The 26075-nt window shown below is 38.8% G+C and overlaps 1 protein-coding gene across 11 annotated transcripts in view; it reads left to right on the top strand.

Moving 5' to 3' along the window:
• Positions 1-26075, top strand: part of FILIP1 (filamin A interacting protein 1) — a 301024-nt gene that overhangs the window by 242467 nt on the left and 32482 nt on the right. For all 11 annotated transcript variants that reach the window (XM_042939194.1, XM_042939193.1, XM_042939188.1 and 8 more), the window contains one exon: positions 1284-1462. In XM_042939194.1, coding sequence (XP_042795128.1) covers positions 1284-1462 — 179 coding nt within the window. The remainder of the gene's footprint in view (positions 1-1283; positions 1463-26075) is intronic.

Here is a 26075-nt window from a genome sequence, read left to right as displayed (position 1 = left end):
ACCCCATTAGGTTTTAGGGAGTAAATAGTGGATTGAGAATGGATTTTAAATATGTCTGTTTCAATGAAAACAGTGATTCTCAGCTTGGGGTGAATGGCAGTGGAAGTGTTTTGCCCTCCAAGAGACATTTGGCGATTTCTGAGGACAGGTTTGTCACAACTAGAGGCAGCTCTGCTGGCATCTGGGGGGTAGAGGCCAAAGATGCTGCTACACATTCTCCAATGCACAAAACAACCACGCAAAATAAAGAATTATTTGGCCCAAACTGTCAGTAGTGCTAAAGTTGAGAAACCCTGAACTGCAGTTTGAAGAGGAGAACAGGATAGGGAACTATCAATATTATAAAATTTGGTCCAACTTAACAAACATTTACTGAACACTTACTTTGTTCTAGGCACTGTGCTTGACACTAGGGACTAAAAACATAATCAAGGCACCCCTTAAAGATCTTTTAGCCTGGGGGTGCCTGGGTGGCTCAGTCAGTTAAGTGTCTGACTCTGGATCTTGGCTCAGGTCATGATCTCCCAGGGAGTTCATAAGATCCAGCCATAGGTCAGGCTCTGTGCTGATAGCTGGGAGCCTGCTTGAGATTCTGTCTCTCCCTCTCTCTACCCCTCTCCTGCTCGTGCATGCGCACGTGTTCTCTCTATCTCTCAAAATAAATAAACAAACTTAAAAAACAATAAAAAAAAGATAGCCTGGTCAGAGAAATAGGCACAAAAAGTCCTGTAATAATATTTGATAACATCTCCTTTAGTCTAAGGTATGTGCTCTCTATAAGTTCTGAAATCCTCCCTCTATTTAGCATACTTGAAAAGAGCGGACTGTGGATCCTTCCTATACATTTCCTAGAAATGCAAGTAACTGCAAGTCTTAAAAACAGATTGTGATTATGGTAATTACTTCCCACAGGAGAAGATTGGTATATGTACATGCTGAGCTCTTAATTTTTCTGAGATCAGGAGGGCCGTTATCCTCTTTCTAAGTATAGGGTTTTATGTCATCTCACTAAAATAGTGAAAGAGTTTGTTCTCTTGCAAGTTTAGGAACCATACATCTGTCCACAGAAAAAGGGCCAGAAGGCCAGAAGTTACCGCAGCCTTATTATGGCTAGTTTACAAAGCCAGTTGGCCTAGACAAAATGAGGGAATGGGGAAAATGGCAGAGAACACCAGACTCAATGTTCTCTCTTTCAGATAATAAATCAGTAGACTAATGTAATATTTTGAGTCATATGCAAATCAAATAAAATATTAAGCTCTTTCCCATGTTTGTTTACTCAGCTGGACAGACTTGAGGAAAAACAGAAAGAAACCTACCGGCGCATGCTAGAGCAGCTGCTGCTGGCAGAGAAGTGTCACAGGCGCACCGTGTACGAGTTAGAGAGCGAGAAGCACAAACACACTGACTACATGAACAAGAGCGACGACTTCACCAACCTGCTGGAGCAGGAGCGGGAGAGGTAATGAGCACCACACTGAGATGGCCCAGTCCTTTCATCTCTGTCCCTCCTGCCTGGGGTCACACGCCAATCCAGTGACACCACAGACAGGTGCCCGGATTCTAACTCTAATTTCTGAGTGGTTGGTGACCTGAATGAGTCAGATTTTTATCTGGAATTGTTCATATGAATATGTTTGGGGGTGCACAGAGTGGGACACCAGATTCCTGCTAGCATGGTGAGAGCCATAAAAGCATAAAGCTGGAAACAAACTCCGGGGAGCTTATATCTGATCAGTGAAGCCACCTACATCTGAAAAGCTCTCTCCCGATTTCCTTCTATGGGAAATAATCTACTTTTTTTTTCCTTTGAGGTTGAAACCCACTTAGTCAGGAAGACAAATTATGAAGCTTAACCATTTAAAATTGAATCCTGTTCATTCTTAATACCACTATAGAAAGTCTTAATATTTGGTTGTGTATAAAGTACTTAACAACTAGAGCTACCTGCTTTCTAAGGGTTACATAACTCTTAAAACACGGTGTAAAAAAAGGAGCCAAACCAAAACAAAACAAAACAAAAACTCTGCATGTGGAGCATGGATATCTGTCCTGGCAGGTAGTTTTCTCAGACCAGGGATCACCACGTTTGATGTAGAGACTCCAAACTGAAAAGCTTTGTAATTAACTCTTCTATACTCTCCAGTTTTTTCAGCATCTTCTCTTTAGTTTATTCTCTTTTTCTTTCCTCAGCTGAATGGTTATGTCTGTGAATTCCACAATCTTTGAAACCAGTGACATCCAAGCCTGATGCTTGGAGTTACCGAGCGTGTCTGCTTCTGTATTTAGGACTTGCAAATTAAGAGCCACTTGGGAACAGCTTTACTAATCCCAGCTTTATTATATACTTAGTTACAAGAAAGAGACCTGGTTTTCCTAGATTAGTTTGCTTATAAGAAAAAGCTGTCACAAGAAGAGTAAATAAAAGCATGAAACAAGTTTTTGTTAAATTTTTAAAAATTATTGGTAAGTTTTACTTATTATTGGACTTGGCACATCCCTTGGGGAAGGAGAAATGGTAAAGAGAACAATGGCTGGAGTGTTGCATACCAATACTCTCAGTTTACGGCTTAAGCCTGTCTTCTGCTCCTGGAAGCTAAGGTTTATCAGCTTTGTATTTGAACAAACAGATGGTCTAATGTGACTTTGTTTTGGACAACCACACAGTGAGAATAAACTCCACCTCCTCAGTCTCTGCGAACTTCCCAACCTCAAGCACAGATCTTGCAAACAAGGTTCTAAGGGCAGTGTAAATTGTGAATCTCTACAACAGCCATCTGGTTAGATGTTCTGTGTTGGAATGTGGTCAGGTAAAGGAGTAGCAATTTGTTTGATAGTGACTTCTTAAAAGATCTGAAATCAAATAATTTTAAAGAACACCTGTGTGAATGAATTGTTTTCTGCTCACATTGTAAATTATGTGGTTTAGAACCAGACCTGTCTTTTCTACAATTTCCCACGTAAGCTAACTGCCTGAAGTGGCACCATTTCACTTACAGAGTTGGTTTAAATGAAGCGCGTGGATGGAAAGACTGTACTTACCTGGGCTGTGTCTTTCTCTTTCTTTTTGTCTTCCTAATTTTTGTGTTTTGTGAGAGTAATTCAAATAATAACCCACAGCGAAGAGCTTTATAGTTCACAAAGTACTTTTGTATTTATTATACAATAAGCCTATCCCAGATGTGTTTATTTACAAACTTCTTGTTCATCAACTCTAGAGGAACAATTCCAATGCTCTGTACCCTTTTGGAGTTGTTTGATTTTACTAAAACAACCACAGCAAACATTTCTCCTGAGCAAAGTGCTGGGTAGAAGGTTTTAAAAATCAAAGTAAAAATTAAAAAAAAATACCTTAAGATGCTTTCAATACTTTGATCAGCGTTGCTGGGATATGTCCTCAAACTTCACTAACAGACCTTTGATGCTCACTTAACATATTAAACCTCCTTAACGTTTTGAAATAGTTATTGTTGACTTAACGGGTTATACTTTAGAGCTTTATATTTTCCACTGTCAGTGTTTTTTCCCCAGATCAATCCCCTGACTGACCAGCAATGCACGCCCCTCCAGACACACGTTATGCTAAATTAAACATCCCCACTAGGACCCTGATAACTTAAGTTGGCATCCCTGAATGTCTTTGCGATCTGAGGAGTCCACCGTGACTGGCTTGCCGAGTTCCCGGGGCAGTGAAGCCTATAGGATTTTCTCAAAGGTCAGGCCCGGGATTCCTGCTGCCCTTTGGAAACTGCTCTGCTAAATCTGCTTTGGGTTAAATCCTCTTTTTGAAGTCAGCGGTCATAATTAGATCTACTGATGGGGGCTGGCAGTTTGCTGACCCCATGGCTTTCTTTCCCCTGGCCAAGTCGCCTGGGAGCCCCTCCCCGCCAGGTGCCGGGACCGCGGGCGAGGCGCCCTGTCCCTCTGACCTCGGCCGGGGTTTGGGGAGCTCCTAGCGGCCGCAGCACCTGCAGGGGAAGCTAGGCGGCAGCTAATAAAGAACCGGCATTGCTAAGCACAAGTGGGAGTCCTCCTGTAGAACGTCCCAACTCCTTTGTTTCCTTCTTTGTTTTGCATTCCCTTCCCCCTCTCCGGAAAAGTCCCTTTTGTCGGGGGCGGGGGAGCCAAGAACTTTACTTCGGAATCATTTCCCTTTGTTTCTACCGTGAGCAAGAAAAAAGGAAGGAAGAAAGTGAGATAAGCCTAAGTGGTTTGCCCGTATAATCTCATCCAGCTTCTCCCACTGAGTGTGCAACTCTGCAGGTGGTCTCCGCCCCAGACAGGTTTTCCTTTGGTGGGTGGGAGTGATGAGAGCAGATGGGAGGAAGCTAGGGGCTTCCCCCGCCATCTAGCCCCCTACCTGGGGTAGCATCTAGGCTTGGTTCTCTGTAATTATCCTGCTAGAGTTTTTCATTTCCTGAGGGAGAATGGTTAAAGATAGCAAAAAGGAGCCAGGTCTACGGGATCAGTAGCAAGTGTTGAGAAGCAATCCAAACTCAGACTTTGGATGAGACCAGGAATCCCAGGCTCTGAGCACTGCAAAGGACTTATGAGATCAGCCCTTTTGAGTCCTGCATTCTATGGATGGAGAAATTGAGTCCCAGAAAAATGATGCAGCTCAACTCAGATCACAGTGTATAGTGGTATAGCACTTTTGTGCAAATGAGTCCCTTGTGCAAAATGGCTTGTTTTTTGTGTTCTCTCTATGTGTGTGGGCTCCCCACCTCCATGCTGTCATGGCCAAACTATGACATAAACTCTTACAAGGCAGAATGATGGTTATTGGGAGGATATAAACAGAGATATTCAGACCAGTGGTTTCTAGACTGTCAAGATAGGAGAAACTTTGAGACAGCGTCTGTTGGAAGGAGCAGCCGGGGGACTTGTTTGGAGTTGGGTTTGAATAGCATACACAGGCCTCTACTTTGGTTGGATTCTGTTTGGGGTCGTTATGATGGGAGGCTGACGATGGTTATCAGGAGGCTAAATAAAGACCCCCCCCACCCCCAAGCCACGACCTTGTAATTGCCAGTGACCTAGACCCTTAAGTGTAAAAATAATAGAAACAGAAATTATTTTTAACATTTCAGGAGTTATTAAATTCATCTTATATAAAAATTCCACAAATTAAGAACGTAAAATGGGCAACATCTTGTTCTGGGCTTCCTTCATTTTAAATCTGCAGACTGTGATCATAATTTATTACCATCATTTACTGCATATTTATTTTTACAAATAGTCATATTCCCAAATTAAAAGGATGAAATAGCATGAAAAAATGCATTGCTTAACTAGCATTGTTAATAATAAAGAGGAGAATATCCTTCATTGAATTAGTTAAGATTGGGTAAAGAAAACTCCCTTTCTAAATGCTATATTGTTTGGTCCATATTTTAAGTCAACTTGACCTTTAAAGGCTTAATTCTGAGCACATGAGATCACCTTCAGAGTTTATACTTTACTCCCTGTCTGAACTGCAAGGCTTGTGATTTTAATCTTAAGCTTCACTAGAACTGCTTCAGGAATGTCAAAATAGAGAGAACACAGTTACATCAAAAAGTGGTCTGAAACTTAAATATTTGAGGTGTGTGTGTGTGTGTGTGTGTGTGTGTGTGTGTGTGTGTGTGAATGATGTGGGGGAGTGCTGTCTAAATCTATAACTGTAATTGTAGATTTTAAAACTTTTGGATTCTATAGGCTCAGCTGTGACTACATAAATAATTACATCATCATATAATATTGCAGCAAGCCTTCCAAGTATAAGTTCATTTTTTTTTTTTTTAGTACAAATCAGCATCTCAAGAGAAATCTCTTAACTTATGAAGCAGAGAATGCAGGAGTGGGGGCTTGAATGGAAGGGAAGCTTTCAAGTCCCGTTTTGTCAACGTGAAGGGGAATGGGCTTTGCCTGGTGACTTGTGGGCCAGGCTGCACTAATACACTTGCCTAAGATGGGAAATGACCAATCAGAGCAAGCTTTTGGAAAGTTTCTGTTGGCCTGGAATCCTGGGAAATATTATCTGTCATCTTTATAGAAAAAGATTCACACTTGATTCCTTGGCATAATATCCATTAAGATTTTTTAGATTTAGATGTCTTATCCCTAAAATATGGTAATAAAACTGATTTTACTCACTGGTAGCTTGGCGAGTCATAATAAAGCACTTTGTAAGAAAAGATGGTAATGATGTATAAAAAGATCAAGTCTTATCAAGCAGAAAGTAATCAATAGATGGAATATATTAGCAAAAAATAACTGAGCCCTCTTCTTTGTGCTTAGCACTTTGCTAGAGGCCACTCAATAGCAGAGTTAGTTTTTATTAACTTCCCCAATATGCTGGACACATATACATCCTGCTTAATACTTACAAAACTATGTGATGCATAATTACTGTCCCTATTTGGTACGTGGGTAAGCAGACAGCTTAAGCTCCTTAGATTCCTTAGGTTACTACCAATACTTAATTGGAAGAATTAATGTTTGAACTTAGTTTACAGTAAAAAATAATAATCTTTTCTACTTTCAAGTTCTTACCTTTCGATTAAAGTGAATGCTTCACTTCCCCATTTCCCCAATGCGTGGAGGAAGAAAAGATGATTCGGAAAGTTTGCCAGTGACTTTGTGGACTGCACATCCATTCTAATGTTGCAGATTCAGAATTTGAGTAACAGATCTTAACTTGGTCACGAGATATGCCACCAACTATCAGTATCCTACCGGCCAAGACAATTGCTGGGAATAAACAGTTTTCAAGAAAGGAGAGGAATTAGAATTTAGAGATTCCATCACAGAAGGAATATGTTTCACAGTTGATTTTCTGAAAGAGTGCCAGGATCAAACTCCTCCTTCTAGTTCCTCTTACCCTGGCAATATGCAAGTCCCACTTGCTACTGGAAAATGTGACTGAAATGAAAGAGGCGAGGTGAGGTAGTGTTACTCCTAGCTCACAGCTGGGTATTTGTATTGGAGGACGGGATAAGTCAGGATGATATAAAGGAAGCGTTGTTGCATCTTAAAGGGACCACAAAACTGGTGACTCAGACAGTTTCCTAGGGTTGGAAGTTTGGAGTTAGAAGAAGTTAATCCTCTTAATAGACCCAGGGTATTAACATATCTACTTTCAGCCCTGTAGAAGTAGGGGCATGCGACTCATTCTGAAGTAGGCGCTCCCTGGATTAAATATGACTGGGCCCATTAAAAATGCCCCTGTAGTTCATTTCACCAGATCCCACTATACATAAATGCTGGGTCTTAGGTGGATATGATCCTCCCAAACCTCATAGCACCCTCATTCTCAAGGTCACTAAGTTAGCAGCCTCTGATCTAAGACTCTTCAGAGTCTTAGTATTATAACTAACAGACATGCCTAGGAAAACAGGTTTTCTGATCAACAAAATTTTCTGATTAATCAAAGGTTATAATATAAATTAACTTACTTTTACTGTTATGGCAAATATGTCTCAAATGCATTTTAATTTCCTGTAAAATTTTTAAGTATAGTACAAAATCATATTTGATGACTCAGGATCTTGTAGTGCTGCTATGTGGGTGGCTTTACAACCTTAGAGCCTATTACATTATATTCAAATCTGAATGTTAATTCCTGTTGCATTTTACTGTAGATAAGGATGGTGAAGATATTTTCCAGATCTTAAGGCTTAACCTGGCTAGCTGAGAGTTTTAGTTAATTAGATTCAATGTATTTGGACTTTTACAACAATAAGAACAGAACTTGAACCAAGAAAGACTCTAACATTATACAAAGGGGTGGGGTAATAATCAAAGAGAACTGGCCACTGAAAAGGAAATGCATTGAAAGGGAGAGCCTGAGAGACAATACACAAGAATCACACTTTACTGTTTCAAGATTTTTAACACATAAGAATGCCTCAGTCCTGGTATTTGATATCCCTTATTCTGGAAAAATCCTAGGAGAAGTAAGAATGGAGGACAGTATTTAGAATTTAAATATGAGAGGTAAAGAATGAGAACCCAGTAATGGGAGGTGATCAGGTTGTCAGAGTCTCTCTAGATCTGAACTGATCGTTGGGTTGCTCTCTTTCAGAAAGTTTTCAGGAAATTGCCAGACAGTTCCTGAAACTCTGAGCACCTGATTCACAGAAGAGGCCTCTTCTGAGAGAAATCGAGGCAACTCCTTTCACATAACTGTCATTCTTTCTTTTCTGACCAGAGGTCAACTGTCCTGGACAGAGGTCACAAAGGTCTCAATCGCAAACACCTGCAGTGCTAGGCAGTCATCAAAAAAAAAAGCAGATCCTTTAGCACACACTGCATGAGTGGTGGACCACTGGGCTGGAGATAGCAAACTGTGACACCAGGGAAAGTCCATTCAATTCAGCTCAGGCTGACTGACTCAGATTCAGGTTGTGATTCAGTTGCCACATTGTTGCCAGTTCTGAATTTTAGGGAAAAGACAGAAATCTGATTTTAGTAAAATCTTCTGGTTTTTCAATGTTGGCTCAAATTTATAACACAATGTGCAGTGAGCAAAATTCATCTGTTGGCTATGTATTCTGGAATGCAGCTAGTTTGCAACATTTGATAACCTAGACATCAGGGAGGCTGAGGCCTATGAAGTAGCCTGGCAGGAGAACACTGCCAAATAGTGAGCTCTGTTTGATGGGGACTGACTAACCCACTGAGACGCTTTCTCGGGGCATATGAAACAGAAAGACATAAAGACCACAGAAACCAAGAAAAACCCAGCAGAGACAGAGAAATTCTAAGAGTGAAGAAGAGCCCACATCACAGGACTGGGGTTGCAGTGGACTCCTGCTTTTGAGAGCATGACAAGCATTAGATCATATTCATTGCTGCCGGGTTACTAGAACTGTAGGTATATGACACAAAATGATGCATAATATTCCAGTTCTCTCCAGGCCTGATCAGCTGTGGAGACAGTTTTCTGCTTTAATTTACTATGAGGTATTCTCACTAATAACTCCATCATCTTAGGTAGTCTGGGTGAGCCTGTCCCTTACAACCTCAAAGACTAAGTAATTCAATTATAATATTGTTATAGCTTTGACATTTTCACCTGCCTATACTCCATTATAAAAATTTACTAGAGTATGATAATAATTAGATTTTCTAACCTAATATTTTCTATTATCCTGTGTCCTGTCCTTAGTTGAACAGCCAGCCAAGAGCAACCACTGCCTCAAGGAAAAGTTGCCACTGCTGAAAGCGAGAAGAGAACTCAATATCTTGTCTTTGGATTTCAGAAGCAAAGATCTAGGCATAGCCTTAGAAAGAATATGTAATCAAGTGGATCCAGTTTTTATCACACCTCTTCTTTTCTGTTAGATAAGATGCTTGGGGAAGCGAGAAAGCAAGAACAGTCTATGTTGTTTGTGGGAGGAGGTAGTGCAAAAGAAGAGGCTCTGTTCTGAGCTTTTTTGGGGGAGTAGAGGGTGGAGGAAGGGAAGGTGAGAGTAATATAAACCACAGATAGATGTGGTGTGGAGAATTTGAGAGTAAAGAGGTTACTAGGTTGAGTCCAAGGGTGTCTTAGGTTGCCTGACTGTCATAACTAATAGACTAGGTGGCTTAAACAACATGCATCTATTTTCTCACAGTTCTGGAGGCTGGAAGTTTGAGATCAGGGTGCCAGCACAGTTGGGTTCTCGTAAGGCCTAACTTCCCGGCTTATAGATGGCCACCTTCCCTCTGCATGCTCACATGGCCTTTCCTCTGTGCACGTATATGGAAAGAGAGAGATCTTCTTATAAGGCCTCTTCTTATAAAAGCCTCCAATCCTTTTGGATTAGAACCTTACCCTTATGACTTATTAACCTTTATTACCTCTCAAAAGCTGCATCTCCAAATATAGTCACATTGTGGGGTAGGACTTCAATATATGAATTCTGGGAGACATAATTCAGTTCATTGCAAAAAGCATGGCAAAACTTGTGGCTCCCCTTCTACTAAATAATTCAGGAGAAATAGGGTAAAAATTGGTGTCTGATATGTAACCCTAAAAGGAATGTAGATTTTCCCATGTCCCTGAAAGGCCATGTGAATAGCTGAAGCCATGGCTGGCCATGAGGATAGAACTGTGACTCGTTTATATCAGCAATCTGAGCAGATTGACACCTGTGATAAGAGACAACAATATGCATCTCAGAGAATGCCAGGTGGAAGAAGGCTGACTAGATGACCTCTTACCCACCTTCCTGATGGTCAAGGGACTTAATCTTAACTCCAGAAACGGGGTCCTGAAGCCCTAGAATTAACTCAGGAGACCCTGACTTGAATGAGGAATCTTTAAATTTATTAAGGGAAACCAGACTCAACTGAGCTTACCCAGAATGGACTAAGATAAAGTATAATGGGAACCCATATTGAAAATTATAAGAGATCTGGAAAAATGAAGGTAATTGTGTTTCTTGCATGTATAAGCTTGAGGCCTGCAATTAGCACCCTCTTTATTAGTAAAATAATCCAGATGTATGCTAAGGAGAAATCATGTGGCATTGTGGTGGGTTCCAGAGTGCTTATGATATGTTTATAAATGGTTTATGACCTTCAGAGGATCATCTGAGCTAAGTCTAACCTCTTTAACTATGGTTAACTCCTCCCTGGGTTACTCTAGCTATAGCCTGCCAGAGCCCCTCAAAATCTGGAACCTAGAGACAGATGTTTTCTCAGTCTCCTGCATTTCATTTGGAGGCAAATAGCTCTGACTCAAAATTCTGACTCTGCTACTTCCTGTTCTGTAACCTTGGACGGGTTTTCTAATGCCTCTAATTCTTGGTTTCTTTATCGACAGAGTGTGTATAGCAGAGTACATATCTCACAGAGTTAAGCTCATGAGATAACAAATATAAAGTTCTTACCACAGGTATAACTTCTAATACCTAAAAGTGAACGTTTCTTCTGCTCACCTTGTATTGAACACTAAGAACAAACATAGGTGAATTTCACGAAATCAATTTACAATGTATCAAACTAAGAAATTTTTGAGAACAATGCAAAGTATTGGAAAAGTACACTCTTCTATTGTTTGGGTGGAGGTAGCTGTTTTGTACTTAGATTGTGGGTAGATTCAGGAAAACTACAAACCTGCTGCAAATAATTAGAGAATTCAATAAAGTGAGTTGGCAAGGTATAAAACTACATAGAATCAAGAGTCAAAAATCAATAGTTTTCATCTTTCCAAATGACAAAAAACAAAACTACATTAAATATAAACTATCTAGAAATAAACTTAAGAATGTGAAAAAATTTGGGGGCACCTGGGTGGCTCAGTTGAGCGTCTGACTTCAGCTCAGGTCATGATCTCACTGTTCGTGGGTTTGAGCCCTGTGTCAGGATCTGTGCTGACATCTCCAAGCCTGGAGCCTGCTTCAGATTCTGTGTCTCCCTCTCTCTCTCTGTCCTTCCCCACTCATGCTCTGTCTCTCTCTGTCTCAGAAATAAACATTAAAAATTTAAAAAAAAAGAATGTGAAAAAATTTAAATACTACATGGAGATATGAAAAAGTCTGGGACCAATGGAAAGGTTTTACCATATTGTAGGACTGGGAACTCAACATCATAAAGCTCTCTTCTTATATTAATCCACGAGTTTAATGTGGTCCTAATAAAAATATCATTAGGATTTTTCTTAAGATATGGGAACTAACTGAAGTGATTCTAAAGTTTGTATAAAATATACACAAGCAAGGGGCGCCTGGGTGGCTCAGTTAAGCGTTGGACTTCAGCTCAGCTCATGATCTCAGGGTTCGCAACCTGTTCGTGAGTTCAAGCCCCTCATCGGACGTGCTGCTGTCAGCACAGAGCTGGCTTTGGATCCTCTGTCTCCCTCTCTCTGCCCCTCTCCTATTTGCACTTGCGTTCTCTCCCTCTCTCTCTCTCTCAAAAATAAATAAACATTTTAAAAAATCCATAAGCAAGAATAGTCAAACTTTGAAAATGAAAAGTAGTAGAAAAGTTTCCTACTAAAAACAAAAACTCATTTAAAAATTATAGTGAGTAAAACAGTATTGTATTAGTACATTAATAGGTAGGTCAATGGAGCCGATAAAAATTCTCTATAATAGAGAATTATTATAATAGATTATAGTAAGTATAGAAATTTAATATATGTTAAAGATGGCATTCCAAATCAGTTGGAAAAAGTTGGGACTCTTAGTAATGCTTATTATAGTCATTTTTATGTATAGGACAGGTAATCTTCCATAAATATGTGAGACAGCTGACCGTATTTTAATCAGGGTCATTTCTCTCCGGCCTCATTTGGTTTCTACCATTTTAGGAGAACCAAAAATATAACAGTGTGGTTTATGGTGAGGGAAGATTTAGCATTTATGTTTTAAGTTTCCAAAGGACAGATAAATCTTACATATAAAATAAATTATACTTGAGGAGTAGAATGTAACTATGAAATACACATCTGGAAAAGGATGACTTTCTTTCTACAAAAATAATAGTATTATGATTTTTAGCCATATACAATTTTATGAGAAGTGAAACATCTAGTAATATAGGCATCTTATGGAAGAAAAACTGCTGTAGTAACTTTGCTAACTTCATAAATTTACTGCTGTATTTCTACAACTATGCATATTCAAAAAAATCAGTAAATTAAAAAGAAGTGAAAGAACACATTTTATATCTTGAAAAGAATAAAAGTTTAAACTCAGTTTGGACTGACTTATAGAATAGTCTTGGGGATAATTGTTTTCTTTTCCCAACAGCTGCATAAAGCAAACTACTTTGAATGAGAAAAAAAGAAAAAAAGAATCTGAAGTGTACTAGTGTACCAAATTGAAGGATTTAAATGCATGTATTTTGCACAGAAGTTATTGCGGGTTATGAAACGAAGTAGATACAAATTCATTTATTTAGAAGGTCTAACACAGATTTACTTTATAACTTCTGGATAAAAAAGTTGATAGTGAGGGACACAGTATACGTATGCAAATAAAAATGTATGCCTATTTTTAGTATTAATCAGAGAGCCCTCAGGAACTGGAGCAGATGGGAAGTTTTAAGAAACACACAATGAAGATCATTAGGAAATAACAAATAGTTAGGCCAGCTAGAAAGGCACTTTAACAGGCAAATTTTTAGTCAGTAGTTACAGCTTCAGAATCTACCAAAGTGGCAAAAATACAGTTAATAACTAGTGCTTTATAGTGACATATTAAAAAAATTTTTTCTGATCTATCAGTACTCTGTTACTGGTAATTGTAATGTCAGGCAATTGATCAACTCTGATAGGCGTTCTGTATATTAGAAACACAAAACCAGAGTCTCTTGTAGATCCTTTTTGAACTAATTGAGTTATTACTGAGATATGTAACTTTCAGAGAAAGTGATTGAATCTAGGTTGCAAAAGCAACTGAATTCAAAGTGAGAATTTCTAACAAATGATTGGGAGTTTTTGGTCCCCAGATTCCAAACTAGTTGGGTTGGGTTTTTCACTAAGCTGATGGTTTATTACGGCATCATGGACAAAATCAGGTATTGGAAAGTAATAAGTAAGATTATTCTTCCAGAGTGAAAAACCTTGGGAATGCTGCCCTAAATTGGCAGCCATTTTTCATCACGTTAAATACCAGGCAAATGCTATTTTTGCACAAATTTATATACCAAGAAAGAGTTAAGAAAGGAAAGTGCTGGAAAAATGTGCTGTCTCTTAGCACCACAGTGAATATTCAGCTCCATCACTTTGATATTTTTCCCTTTTTTCCAGGATGGAAGAAGGTACTTAGATTAGCATTACAAATCCTGGACTCCAGAGAGGGAGTTGGAACTTGGGAAGGTGGTGTTTTCAGTGTTTGGAGATTGCTCCTTTCTGGCTCCTTGACTGAGTATGCACTCTTTTTCCAAGAATGCTTGTGTTTGGAAAGTACTTTGTGGTGGTGAAAAGTTTGAACAGAAAAGATTAATCAAAGGTTGGGTCTTTTATGCTCAGTGCATAATATATTCAGCTCTTGGATGTGAACTCTTAGCCAAGAAACTATTCAAATTATTCAGGGGCTGAATGTGAGCTTCAACTGCAAACACACCAGAGGTCAACTTTATTTAATCTCAACTCATTGCTCTTGACTTCAGAAACACTGTGCCTTAAGAATTTGCTTTATATTTTCTGCCTACCTCTCAATTTCCTAGAGAAGTTTATGAAGAATTATTTTATTCTTAAATGCTTAGGGAAGTATATGTATCTGATCTGAAAAGTGAAGGGAACTAGAAATGGACTATGGCTACTCTGTATCCAGTGTGCTGTTGGAAGGGAGGAATGCTTTGGTCTACCTAGTCTTTGTCATTTGTTACAATGTCACTAAATCCTATATTCTGATCACAGAAGTGATCTTATGTTTCCCACTTACTTACACCTACCATCCCTTCCTCCAATATTTTCTGATTTACTTGGCTCTCTAATGCTTACAGATTTGTCTGACTTCTGGAATCTGTAACACTTGAGAAATTTGGGATTATATTTCACTAAAGGAAAGAGGCATAATTATGTGCAGAACTACTGCCCAGACTTAATACACCATTACCAAACCTCCAGGGAAGGATCCTGGAAGAAAGGTCTCCACCCCTCCCCTGCCCCCAACTAAGGAACGCAAGTGTAGTGCTGTTAGCATATCCTATGACTTGTCCTTGCCTGCCCACTCCAGTTCACCAGTGCACCCACTTCTCACAGTTCTGGAGCACAACCTCCTCTGCAGCAAAAAATGTCTCCTGAGATAAAAGCACATGGAATTGGCAAGACCAGTAACCACCCACATGTTGAGAAACTTCCCACTTGCCATATGCTAGACTAGATCTTTCTCAGAATGTGCAGGAAAGATGTCCTCTTTGTCTCTCCTTTTCTTGATCAATTTGAATAAGAAGCAGTTGTGAGAAGATTTGATTTTAGGAGCCACTTGCTCAGGTCACGGTGCTCAGTGGCAACAGGATGCTTAAAGGATGCATCCTAGATGGTAGCCTAGATACTCTGTCTCTGGGATGCAGCACTCTAAGAAGTTATGACTGTCTTAGGAGATCCCTACTTATGGTGGACTTAGGACTTGGCCTATGGACCCATAATCACAATAATACTTTCCATGTGAGTAAATTAAATTGGAGTATACAGTTCAGTTAAGACATGCTAAAATTTTTGAGAAAGGGAAGGTCTCCATTTGATTGTATGTCATTCATAGAAAAGAAAATTTCTAGTCTTCTTTAAACAAAAATTTTTATTTGGTTCATTGAGTAATAACTGAATGAAAGTCCAAACTTGACCAGCCCATTTGGATGTTTAATAGGCTTCTCAAACTTAAGGTATCTAAAATGGAACTCTTGGTTACTTTCTGAAAACCTAGTTATGCTTATCTCAGTTAACAGTACTTGTATCTAATCACTCAAACTAAAATGCAATCACCCTAAATCTTGTCTTTCTCTCAACCTTCCAAAAGTAACCACCAGTGAGTTGTATTCATTCTGCTTCCAAATTATATCTGGAATTTGTCCATTTTCCCAGAACCATTGCCACTGCCCTAGTCCAAGGCAAGCTCTTATCTAAGCCACCATCCCATTGTGTATCGAGGCTACCACAATAGCCCTTTGAGACATCTTCCACTCTTGCTCTCCCTGCCCTCAAGTACATTCTCTACATGTTAGTCATATAAATCAGGTGTTTCAGAATAAAATCCAGCTCTTTACCATGGTGTGGCAAATTGGGCCAAGTCACCTTGCTTTTTTCCAATTGTCAGATCTTATTGGAAGATATTGGTATCTCATGACAAATGATAGGTCATAATGAAAGCAGGTCTCCAACTGACTTTTGCCACACATACAGTTACTAGTAAGCAGTACTTGGAGACTTGGTAAAGTCTCAGCCCCCTGACCTGTGGACATGCTGACAAGATCCCTGCCTGAAAGGTTGGTGCATGAAAAGGCAGATGCAGCAATATTCTAGCTGCAGGATCAACTCCATTTCTGGTTATATCAGGTGATGGAATCTTCTCCTAAGTTTGAGGAACCAAGTAGAGGCTTGGGTCTAGAGCAGCACTACTGAGGACACCAGGCTGCTGGGTTCATCAGGTTCTTATATCTCATTTCTACAAGGATGGATGCCTGATACATCTTCAACCATTCATTCATCAATTAAACAATGATTCTTCACTTTTCTTATGCTGAACAGAGGACCCTCTAGTACACATTGAGGCCCTGGTAGCTTATCAGAGCTATCTCTGGAGCACATGTTCCAGAAAAGGATACTTGAAATGTTAGTTAATGGATCATTCAAATGGATCTTTTAATTCTCTTCTTTCACTCTCCATGCTTTGATCACAATGGACTTCTTTTCGTGCCTAGAATCTCCCATGCTCATCACAACTCAGAGCCTTTGCTCCTGCTGCCTCTGCTCTTTGCATGGATGGATCCTTTGATTCTTTAGTTTCAAATGTCCCTGCTTTAGAGAAGGTCTTTACTGAGCAGGTCCCCAGCCCTCAGTCACCTCCTTTGAGAAAACCCTACTCTCTTTCCTCAGGGTATGTATCCTTGGAGTGTGACCTCCACCAGGATAAGGACTTTGTCTTGTTTACACCATATTCCCAGCTCCTATTAATGCCTGGTTCTTGATGGGAAGCCAATTATAAGTGGGTGAATACATTAATCATCAGGGAAATGCAGATGAAAACCACAAGGAGATATCACTTCATACCTGTTAGAATGGCTGTAATCAAAAAGATAAGAGATAATAACAGTTGGTGGGATATGAAGAAGAGGGAACCCTTGTGCATTGTTGGTAGGAATGAGAACTGGTTCAGCCCCTATTGAAAACAGTATGGAGGTCCTCAGAAAATTAAAAATAGAACAACCATATGATTCAGCAATCCCACTTCTGGGTATATAGCCAAAGGAAATTAAAACAGGACATTGAAGAGATATCTGTACTCCCATGTTCACTGAAGCTATTATTTACAATAGCCAAGATATACTCTGGTTTCTCTTCAGATTGTATAAATCTTTTCTCTTTTACGGTAGCCAAGACATAGAAACAACCTAGATGTCCATTAGTGGATGAATGGGTAACAAATTTGTGGTATATGTATACAGTGGAATATTATTCTGCCAAAAGAAAGAAGGAAATCCTGTCATTTGCAACAACACAGATAGACCTTGAGGGCATTATGCTAGATAAAATAAACCAGACAAAGAAAGACAAATACAACTTGGTGTCCCTTATATGTGGAATCTTAAAAAAAAAAAAAAAAAAAAAAAGTCAAACTCATATTGAGAGTAAAAAATGTTTGCCAGGGGTTGGGGGTGGAGGAAATAGGGAAAGACTGATAAAATGTACAAACTTTTGACTATAAAGTCGGAGGAAATAATATGAAACGTGGTGACTATAGTTGATATAGTTGGTGATTGAAATTTGCTGATGGTAGAACTCAAATATTCTACCAAAAAGAAAAAAAGTTAATTATGTGAGATGATGAGTGTCTTAATTAATTAACTAGATGATAGGAACCCTTTCACAATGTATATGCATATCAGATCACCACAGTGCACACTTTAAATATCATACAATTTTATTTGCCAATTATACCTCAGTAAAGCTGGAATTTAAAAAAAAGGTGAATATAAGATATTTCTGAATATAGAAAGACCCATTCAGGTCCCTGTGCTTCAGGATATAATAGTGGAATTTTGCAGCTACTGCAACTCTAAGGAGGGTTCTATGACCCATTTAATCATCTCTTCTGGGTTCCAAGAGGCTCCTAATAAGTAATGTCATTTAGCCAGGGAATCTTAACTAATTATGACTAATACAGCTATTTTAGGTGAGTCTTAATAGGAGGACTAAGTTAATTTTGAATGTAGCTATTTAGTAGTACTAAGTAGGGAAGGAAAAAAAACACACCTGTGATTAACATTTATTGTATTTGTTTTAAAGAGTTTTCAAATGTATCTGAAACATTTCCTCTTGCTATTATTATGTTTCTAAATAGTGATTTATTGGCCTTGAACATAATCAATGCCTCCCTGGGGCTGTACCTCAAGCTCGAATCACCAGAAGCAGACTGAATGCAAGATGCCCCTTGATTATATATAATCAGTCCTGACCCTTTGCTTCTCTTTTTTTTTTAAACATGAATTTATATCGTCTGTGTCAAAATGAGACTACAAATTTGTAGTTTTGCAAAGTGCATACCATTATCAAGATGTATAAACTGTATAAATGTATTATTCAGCATTTATTGCGGGCCCACTATGTGCCAGACTCTGTGGCCTTAACTCTGCAAGTTAAAATCCATATCTCTATTAGATACTGGAGTAAGCTGAAGCCAGAGGAGTTAGAAAGCATCCTCTTAGCTATCTACCCAGTAGGTGCCAAGACAAGATTCCATCTTGGGTCTTTCAATTGCCAAGAAGCCCCTTTCCCCAACACCAGGGCAGTCTTGCACACAACACATGGTGGCAGCAGTTTCTTCCTCAGTTTTGGTTTTTCCCAATCATTTAAAAATTGCTGGAAATACTCCTCCCGACTCCCCCCCAAAAAACCCCAAAAAACCAAAAGCATCAATTAATTGGCTCAATATCTGTAATTTTACCTTAACAATAAATGTTGTTTTATGTAAATTTTACCAAAATCACAACACTTTATTCAGAACTGCAACCCTGAAACATGCACTAATCATTGTTCTAAGTTCATACTGTTAAGAAGGTAGACATGTTCACAAGGCAAGACGTGATCGAACATTACGAATGTAGAAAAGCAATTATCTTTAACTTATTTTTCCTCCCAATTCTTTTCCATGCATAACATAATGGTTTATATTTGTATAATAGGAAAGATATCTGAGGACTTAAACATGTTCTCCAAACATTTAATTCTGCTAACTTTAAAGTTAATCTGTTAAAGTTAATTTAACTAATTTATCTAATACTATGCTTGTATTCTGTAATTAAAAATGGAATTTCTTAACATAAATGATATATAAATTATATGGATATGTATTAGAAAAAAATTATACAGGAACCTCTGTTACCTAACTAATGTTACCTTGACTAAATTATTACTCACAGACTCACACAGGAAAGAATGAATGATGGAAGGAAACAAGGAAAAAAAAGAGAGAGAAAACTAGTTTAAGGCGTTAGGGGATTTTGAGAAGATTTGTATGATTGACGATATAGACATTCCTTGAAATTTGGCTGACTATATTCACTTGTTCATTTGGGTGGACAGCACTTTTTTTGCCATTTCAAAACACTTTTAGGAAAGCAATAAATTCAGATAAAAAAATTTTTTTAAGACATAATGATCCTTAAACTAAAGAGTACTTGCATTCTGCAGCCCACACTGCAGTGTTTTCATTTAGACACACGTAAGTTAACTGGCACTTTGGTTGAACATGAATCCTGTCCCGTTGGCTGACTCACAGATCAGGCTCTAGTGGGATCCTTATTTAAATTCCAGTGTGTGCTAAACATTTAGCTAGTTTGAAAAATCAAGAGTGAGGCCCATTTGACATCTTATGCATATCTTTTCTTTTTCTCACTTTTCCTCCCCAACTTCCTCCCCTCCCCAGTGCATTTTCCTCTGTGTGGAGCATAATTCCGTTCACTTTCTCTGCTTCTTAAGATCAGCCTTCCCTTCCAGTCCCGGGCAGCTCCACCCCTTTTCACAGACCAAAGTAAATCTGCACAATAATGAACCATATAAGGGAGGAATGACATCATCAGTTAGTGGTCCCAAGCTGTTTTGCACAACATTCACCTTTCATTGTTCTGATGACAGGGCTGGAATGTGACGGTTAATTCCCTGTGGAGTAGGGGGCTGAACAGGGCCTGCTGCTGTTGAACAAACTTCAATTACCCCCTTGTAAAAAACAAAAACAAAAACAAAAGCTACTATGCTTCCTAGTATTAAGGTAAGGAAGTCAAGATCTGTTTTGATTTAAGCAACGTTAGTTATTACTTTAGTCCATGCGCATTTCATTTGTTAATAGGCTTACTTGGCAGTAAACTCATTTCTAAGTGTTATTGCAAAGAGCATCTTAGAAGCTGGGTTTGGACATTTGTACAGCCTGACTAATCTGACAAGGGCTGTAAAAACCCGACAACCTTTCAGCTCTTGACTACAGGTTTTACTGAGTGTGGACGGTGACAACCCTTGAAAATGACCAGCTTATTGTGACTTTCCTTGATACCTCAGAATCCTTGATTGGAATGGCCAAGATGCACCTTGTTGTGGTATGAGGCATGCTCCTGTTTTTCTATGGAGGGAAAAGTAATCTCATCCTACAGAAACTTGGGGAGTTTGTATAAGAATAGAAAGATCTCGTGCTGCCATTAGTCGTACTAATGTGTTTTGAAGGCTTTTAACAGAACAGCCTTTCCATGGGCTGTAAATGTATCCTCTAATTAATAATTTCTTGATGAGCAAAAATTAATTGAAGGTACAAATATTATTTTCAAAATTTGTGGTCATTATGTGGATTGTCTGCAGATCTCTTTGCATATGTGGAGAAGGCTTGTAAAAGTTAGCAATGAATTAGAATGCATAGTGATCCAAAGAAAGCCGTGTTTGTTCTGAAACAGGGTGGCCGTGATAACAAGAATAATACAGAAAATAAGAGGTTTGATTTCAAAATGGAAATGGAATTAAAGTTTCTACTATGTTAAACAGTTGTGTAAAAAGTTCAACTTTAGTAATTTTTCAAAATGCCAAAAAAACATTGTCTGAGTTCAGCAGAGTGTATCAAAATAAATAGCTTGCATTTAGCGCTCAGTAGGGCTGGAGGGTAGTGTGAGTCTTTCACAAAAGAACTTCACTTGGCCAAAACCAAATTTTTATAGCATGATTTCAGCTTCACATGACCCGTTTTATAGAAATTTGAACATAAGGGCAGATGGTATGGTTTTCATTTGTGTAGGTTTAATTTTGTGTAACATTGATTGTTAATAATGTTTTGTCTGTGTTTAAAGCGATGAAAATCTTGAGTTCAAATGAGATGAAAATCTTGGGTCCATTACATTGATCTGCCCAGATTCTTAACTCCATGTGATGGCTGAGCTTCTGTTTACTTGTAAAACTAAATATTCTCTCCACAACGGAAGGGTGCTTGCATTTCTTTTTCTCTAGATTAATAATAGTCAGCATCAATACAAATTAAGTCTTGGGGTTTTGGAATTTTGTTTATTGTTTTGGCTTGTTATATGTTGTATTAGCTTTAAAGTTGTTCAAAAACTGGACAAAATGATTGTTAGATACATGTTAACATAATAATTTAAAAAGTAGTGAAATTTCAAGTATGTTTATATTTAAAAGCTTTTTAAAAGACCTCTAGATACAAGGGCAATAAATTCTAATGCCATTTTAAAGAGGGAGAGGGTTATTTTTCTGAGTAAATAAATGCAAGGGAGTGTACTATCAGTGGTTTGTATACTTAATTTATTACTTATGTAACAAATGTAATTTTACTTACTTTAAACAAATCTTCGTTGTGAAAACAAATTTACCCAAGAGACAAATTGGCTTAATAATATCTTAGTAAAAGGCTTTACAAAAGGGTATGTTTTTATATTGTGAGCTCCCATAATGTATAAGCTTAAAAGCCTAATATATAAGCTAAAAAATGACTTTTGACCAGCACTCCATAAATGCATGTACAGAGTAAAATGAGGTATATTGCACCTTTGTGGACTGTCTTCAACTTGTTTGAATAGTCTTAGCACATCTGATTCATGCTCCCAGCTCCTCCCCTCATGTTCTGTACCACCACAAGTGCAGCTCACAGCGGAGAGGCCTCTGTACTTAAACACATGGGAGGATACCCTCACATTGTGATTGCAGGGACCTAAAAACCCACCTGCTTCAAAATATCCTCCCACTTTCTGGCTTCCCAAGGGAAACCCCCTCTGCCCCCCACCCCCCATTTAGCTTATTTTCTGAGGGAGAGAGTTACTTGTGATAATGCACAAGTGTTACCTAGATGAGCATCTGATAATTAGGTGTGATGAACTTGGATGATGTATTCTTTGGGAATGGGCTAAGAAAGGTCACTTTCCATCAGAGTAAGGGAAGGTGAGGGTGCCACTGGGAAGAACAAGGCCACATATTTAGGTGACAAACTTTTCTGGCTTTTTCTGTTTCTCATGAAAATCGTTAAGTAAATTTGTTCATCTGGCTGATTCTTTAAAAAACAGAATCAAAAAGAAAGAATAATATCTTCTTTCTACTCTTTGAAAAATATTTCATCTGATCAAGCTGAGGATGTTTGAGAAGTACTTTGAACAACTTATGGGATATGAAAACACAACAAAAAGGCATTTAATTGTGTGTACAAACTACTCATCCATGCCCACAAGATAAATAACAACTTTTTCAACTTTAAGAATGAGATTATGTTTACATGGCATCAGTAGATGTACCTCCCTCTCCATTATCTTTGAAGAGTTCATTCTAATTAGAATTAATTAAATTAATTAATTTAATTAATTAAATCAGCAGTAAGTTCCAATTTAGCATTATTATTAATAGTATCTAACATTTATTGAGAACCTAGCCTTTTTACATAGAATAATTCCTGTGGTTCTGACAATGACCCGACTTATTATCCTACTTTTATAGGGAAAGAAACTGAGGAAGAGCTAAATTAAGAAACTTGCCCAAGATGGTAGGGGGCAGGATTAGACACAAACCAGGTAGTCTGGCTGTGGAGCACATACCTGAACTACTACACTGAGCACTGAACGTTAGCTTTGAAATGACAAAAAAATACCCATGTTTTCAGCCAATGAAAATGACTGGCATGATTGACTAACATAGAGATTTGTTTTCTCAACAAATTATTATATGTGACTTCATATTTGGTCCTCTGTCAGGAGTTACCCATTTTTTTCTCCTGAATATTCCCATTCAGCTTTTAGTATTTGTGGTCTTTCTCTTTTATCAACCAGAAAATTTCTAGCTCTAAAGAACCTCAGTGCAAAATGAAAAAGGTAGAGAGCTAGGCTTTAGGATTGTTGTCCTGGGATCCAAGGCAAGGCCCTTCCCTGCAGCCTACCTTTAAAATGAGGCTGGAGAGACCGATTCATGTCTGGTCTGAGGGAGAGGAGGAGCACTATTCTGTCTCCCCTCTTCTGTCTTCAGCTTTATTTCTTGTTCCTGCTTTCCACTCATAGCAATGTGTATGTGTGGCTATAAGCCTGTCATACTTCCTTTTTTCTCAACTCTTATTGACCCACTCTTAGCTCCAATTATCTGTGACTCCTTTCTTCTTAGATTTGTCCTATTATCTCAAGCTACACATTTGTCTTCAGAGAAATCATGATGCATATAAAGTATGCGTTGGACATAGAGAAGGGAAAAATGATCCTGAGCCCTGACATTTGCATATTGTCTGATCTATTTAGGGTTACAGCAAAAATCCCAGATGAGTCAAATGGGGTAACTTAATGTTGTATATGTGTGGGTGGGAAGCTAATAAGGGATACCATGTTTCCCTAGGGCTAGTAATTGGGGGAGGGGCATTTGGAGTGCGGGAGTGTGTACCTCTTACTACCCACTAATTGGGGGGAGGGAGTAGTTCCTGGAACCCTCAAGAGTAACTGGATCTGTAGGAGAAAGCTACCTAAAGGGACGATGGCCCTTAGTAGAAGGATGAAGCCAAATATCCAAGATTCAGGAGGGAATTAATACCTCATTCTCCAATCTCCTGTCAATGTCTCCTATTGACAAAACCAAACTTGAAGCTAGAAGGGGCTTTCAATACAATGGCTCAAGATCAGCCCCCCAGGGTGGAGAATGGTGGACAGTAGAACTGGAGAAGTAAATGGAAAATATGCAGCACAAAGGATAATAAGTAGAAGTATAAAATTAAATAATACAATATACAAATTAATAGCTTGGTAATTTAGTAACTTCAATAACTTTTTTTTACAGCTGTATATAACATTTATCTCATAAAGTGAGTTGATGTCCCTATTCAAAACCACTTCCTACCAAGAGGCTCAGAGTCCTGCTTTACATCTCTCACAAGTTTGTAAGAGACAACTATACTTATTCGTCAAAGATGAATAAAATTGGGATTTATAAGACCACATTTCAAAAACTCATAATTCTAGAAAAAACCTAGAAGTTTATCTTGCCTCTGCTGACTCATTTGAGATGAGTTTTTCAACAAGATAGCTTTGCCCTCTGCTCAAGTCATTAGTCCTGAGGAAAAATTGGGCAATTAGTACATCAAAACTATTTCCCCTAAGATTCCACATGGTACCACTTAGATGAATTGTCTAGATTGTGATGCTAATGGGGCCATGATGGTGAAGGAGAGGGCACTATCATTCACATTATTACCCATATCAACATGCAGGAATAATCTTGGGGCACGTGGGTGGCTCAGTCAGGTAAGCCTCTGACTCTTGATTTCCGCTCAGGTCATGATCTCATGGTTCCTAAGAATGAGCCTCACGCCAGGCTCTGTGATGACAGCATGGAGCCTGCTTGGGATTCTCTCTCTCTCCCTCTTTCTCTGTCCCTCCACTGTTTGTGCTCTCTTTCCCTCAAAATAAATAAATAAACATTTAAAATCATTTTAAAAATGCAGGAATAATCTTATATAATTCTTTCTACCTTAAGCTTCACATTCAGGCACCAAAACCAGATATTTCTATATCCTAATTATGCCTAAAATCCTCTTTTTGGGGTGTCTGGGTGGCTTAGTTGGTTAAGCATCCAACTTTGGCTCAGGTCATGATCTCTCAGTTCCTGAGTTCGAGTCCTGAGTCTGGCTCTGTGCTGACAGCTCAGAGTCTGGAACCTGCTTCAGATTTTGTGTCTCCCTCTCTCTCTGCCCGTCCCCTGCTCACACTGTATGTCCCTCTCAAAAATAAGTAAAACATTTTTAAAAATCCCCTTTTCTTTTAATGTCTATTTTTATTTTTGAGAGATACAGAGTTTGAGTGGGGGAGGGGCAGAGAGAGAGGGAGAGAGAGAATCCCAAGAAGGCTGTCAACACAGAGCTGACTCCACTTGGGGCTCAACCTCACGAATCATGAGATCATGATCTGAGCATAAATCAAGAGTCAGCCACTTAACTGACTGAGACACCCAGGTTCCCCTCCCCTTTTCTTGTATTATAATTGTAATCATAGTTTAGTCTTTTTTTTTTTTTTTTTGCCTTGGAAAATTTTAATGCTTTCATAACTGATCTCCTTGCCTCTAGCACTGCCCGCCCCCATAATCCATACATCCACATTGTCATTAGAACATTGTAATATACAAATTTGAAATTATTGCTACTTTTTTTATTAAAAAAATTTTAATTAATTAATTTTTTGAGAGAGAAAGAGTGCATGTGTACTTGAGCCGGGGGTGGGGGTGGGGTGGGGGGTGGGGAGAGAGAATCTTAAGCAGGCTCCATACTCAGAACAGAGCCTGATGTGAGACTAGATCCCATGACCCTGGGATCATGACCTGAGTTGAGATCAAGAATCAGACACTTAACCAGTTGAGCCACCCAGGTGCCCCTGATATTTTCACTACTCTTAAAGTCCTTACAGAACTTTGTGTAATTCTCTGGATGGAGTCCAACTTAGGATAACAAACAGACTGCTTGATGATCTGACCTCCACCTTCCACTGGAGTCTTATGCCTTGATGTTTTCCCACCTCCTACTGTGTGCTCTGCCATTGACTCTGCTGTTCTGTTTCTTGCACTTGTGTCACTTTCCCCTTTATGTGGCATACTGTTTCCTCATTCTTCATCTGGATAACCTTTGTTTATTCATTCATCAACCAAATATTGATTGAGAACCTACTCTATGTTAGGCACTTGGTTAGGGGGCTGGTGTTCAGCCATGGACCTTGCTCTTATGGAGCTTTTGCTCTGTGGAGAGGTGGGGAGACAGACAATATCTATGTAAACAAATACATGAAGGAGATGATTTCAGATAATAAAAGTTAAGGGAAAGAAAGAAATGGGGTGGTATGATGGAGAGCAACTGGGGAAACTATTTTCAAACTATTTTCAACAATATTTTCAATTATGTGTGCTGAATGAAACCTGAAAGATGAAAAAGAAGAGCCCATAGGATTATTGT

Source organism: Panthera leo, chromosome B2 (genome assembly GCF_018350215.1).
Source record: "Panthera leo isolate Ple1 chromosome B2, P.leo_Ple1_pat1.1, whole genome shotgun sequence".
Classification (NCBI taxonomy): domain Eukaryota; kingdom Metazoa; phylum Chordata; class Mammalia; order Carnivora; family Felidae; genus Panthera; species Panthera leo.
The sequence above is the reverse complement of the archived record's forward strand: the minus strand, read 5'-3'. Positions and strand labels throughout refer to the sequence as shown.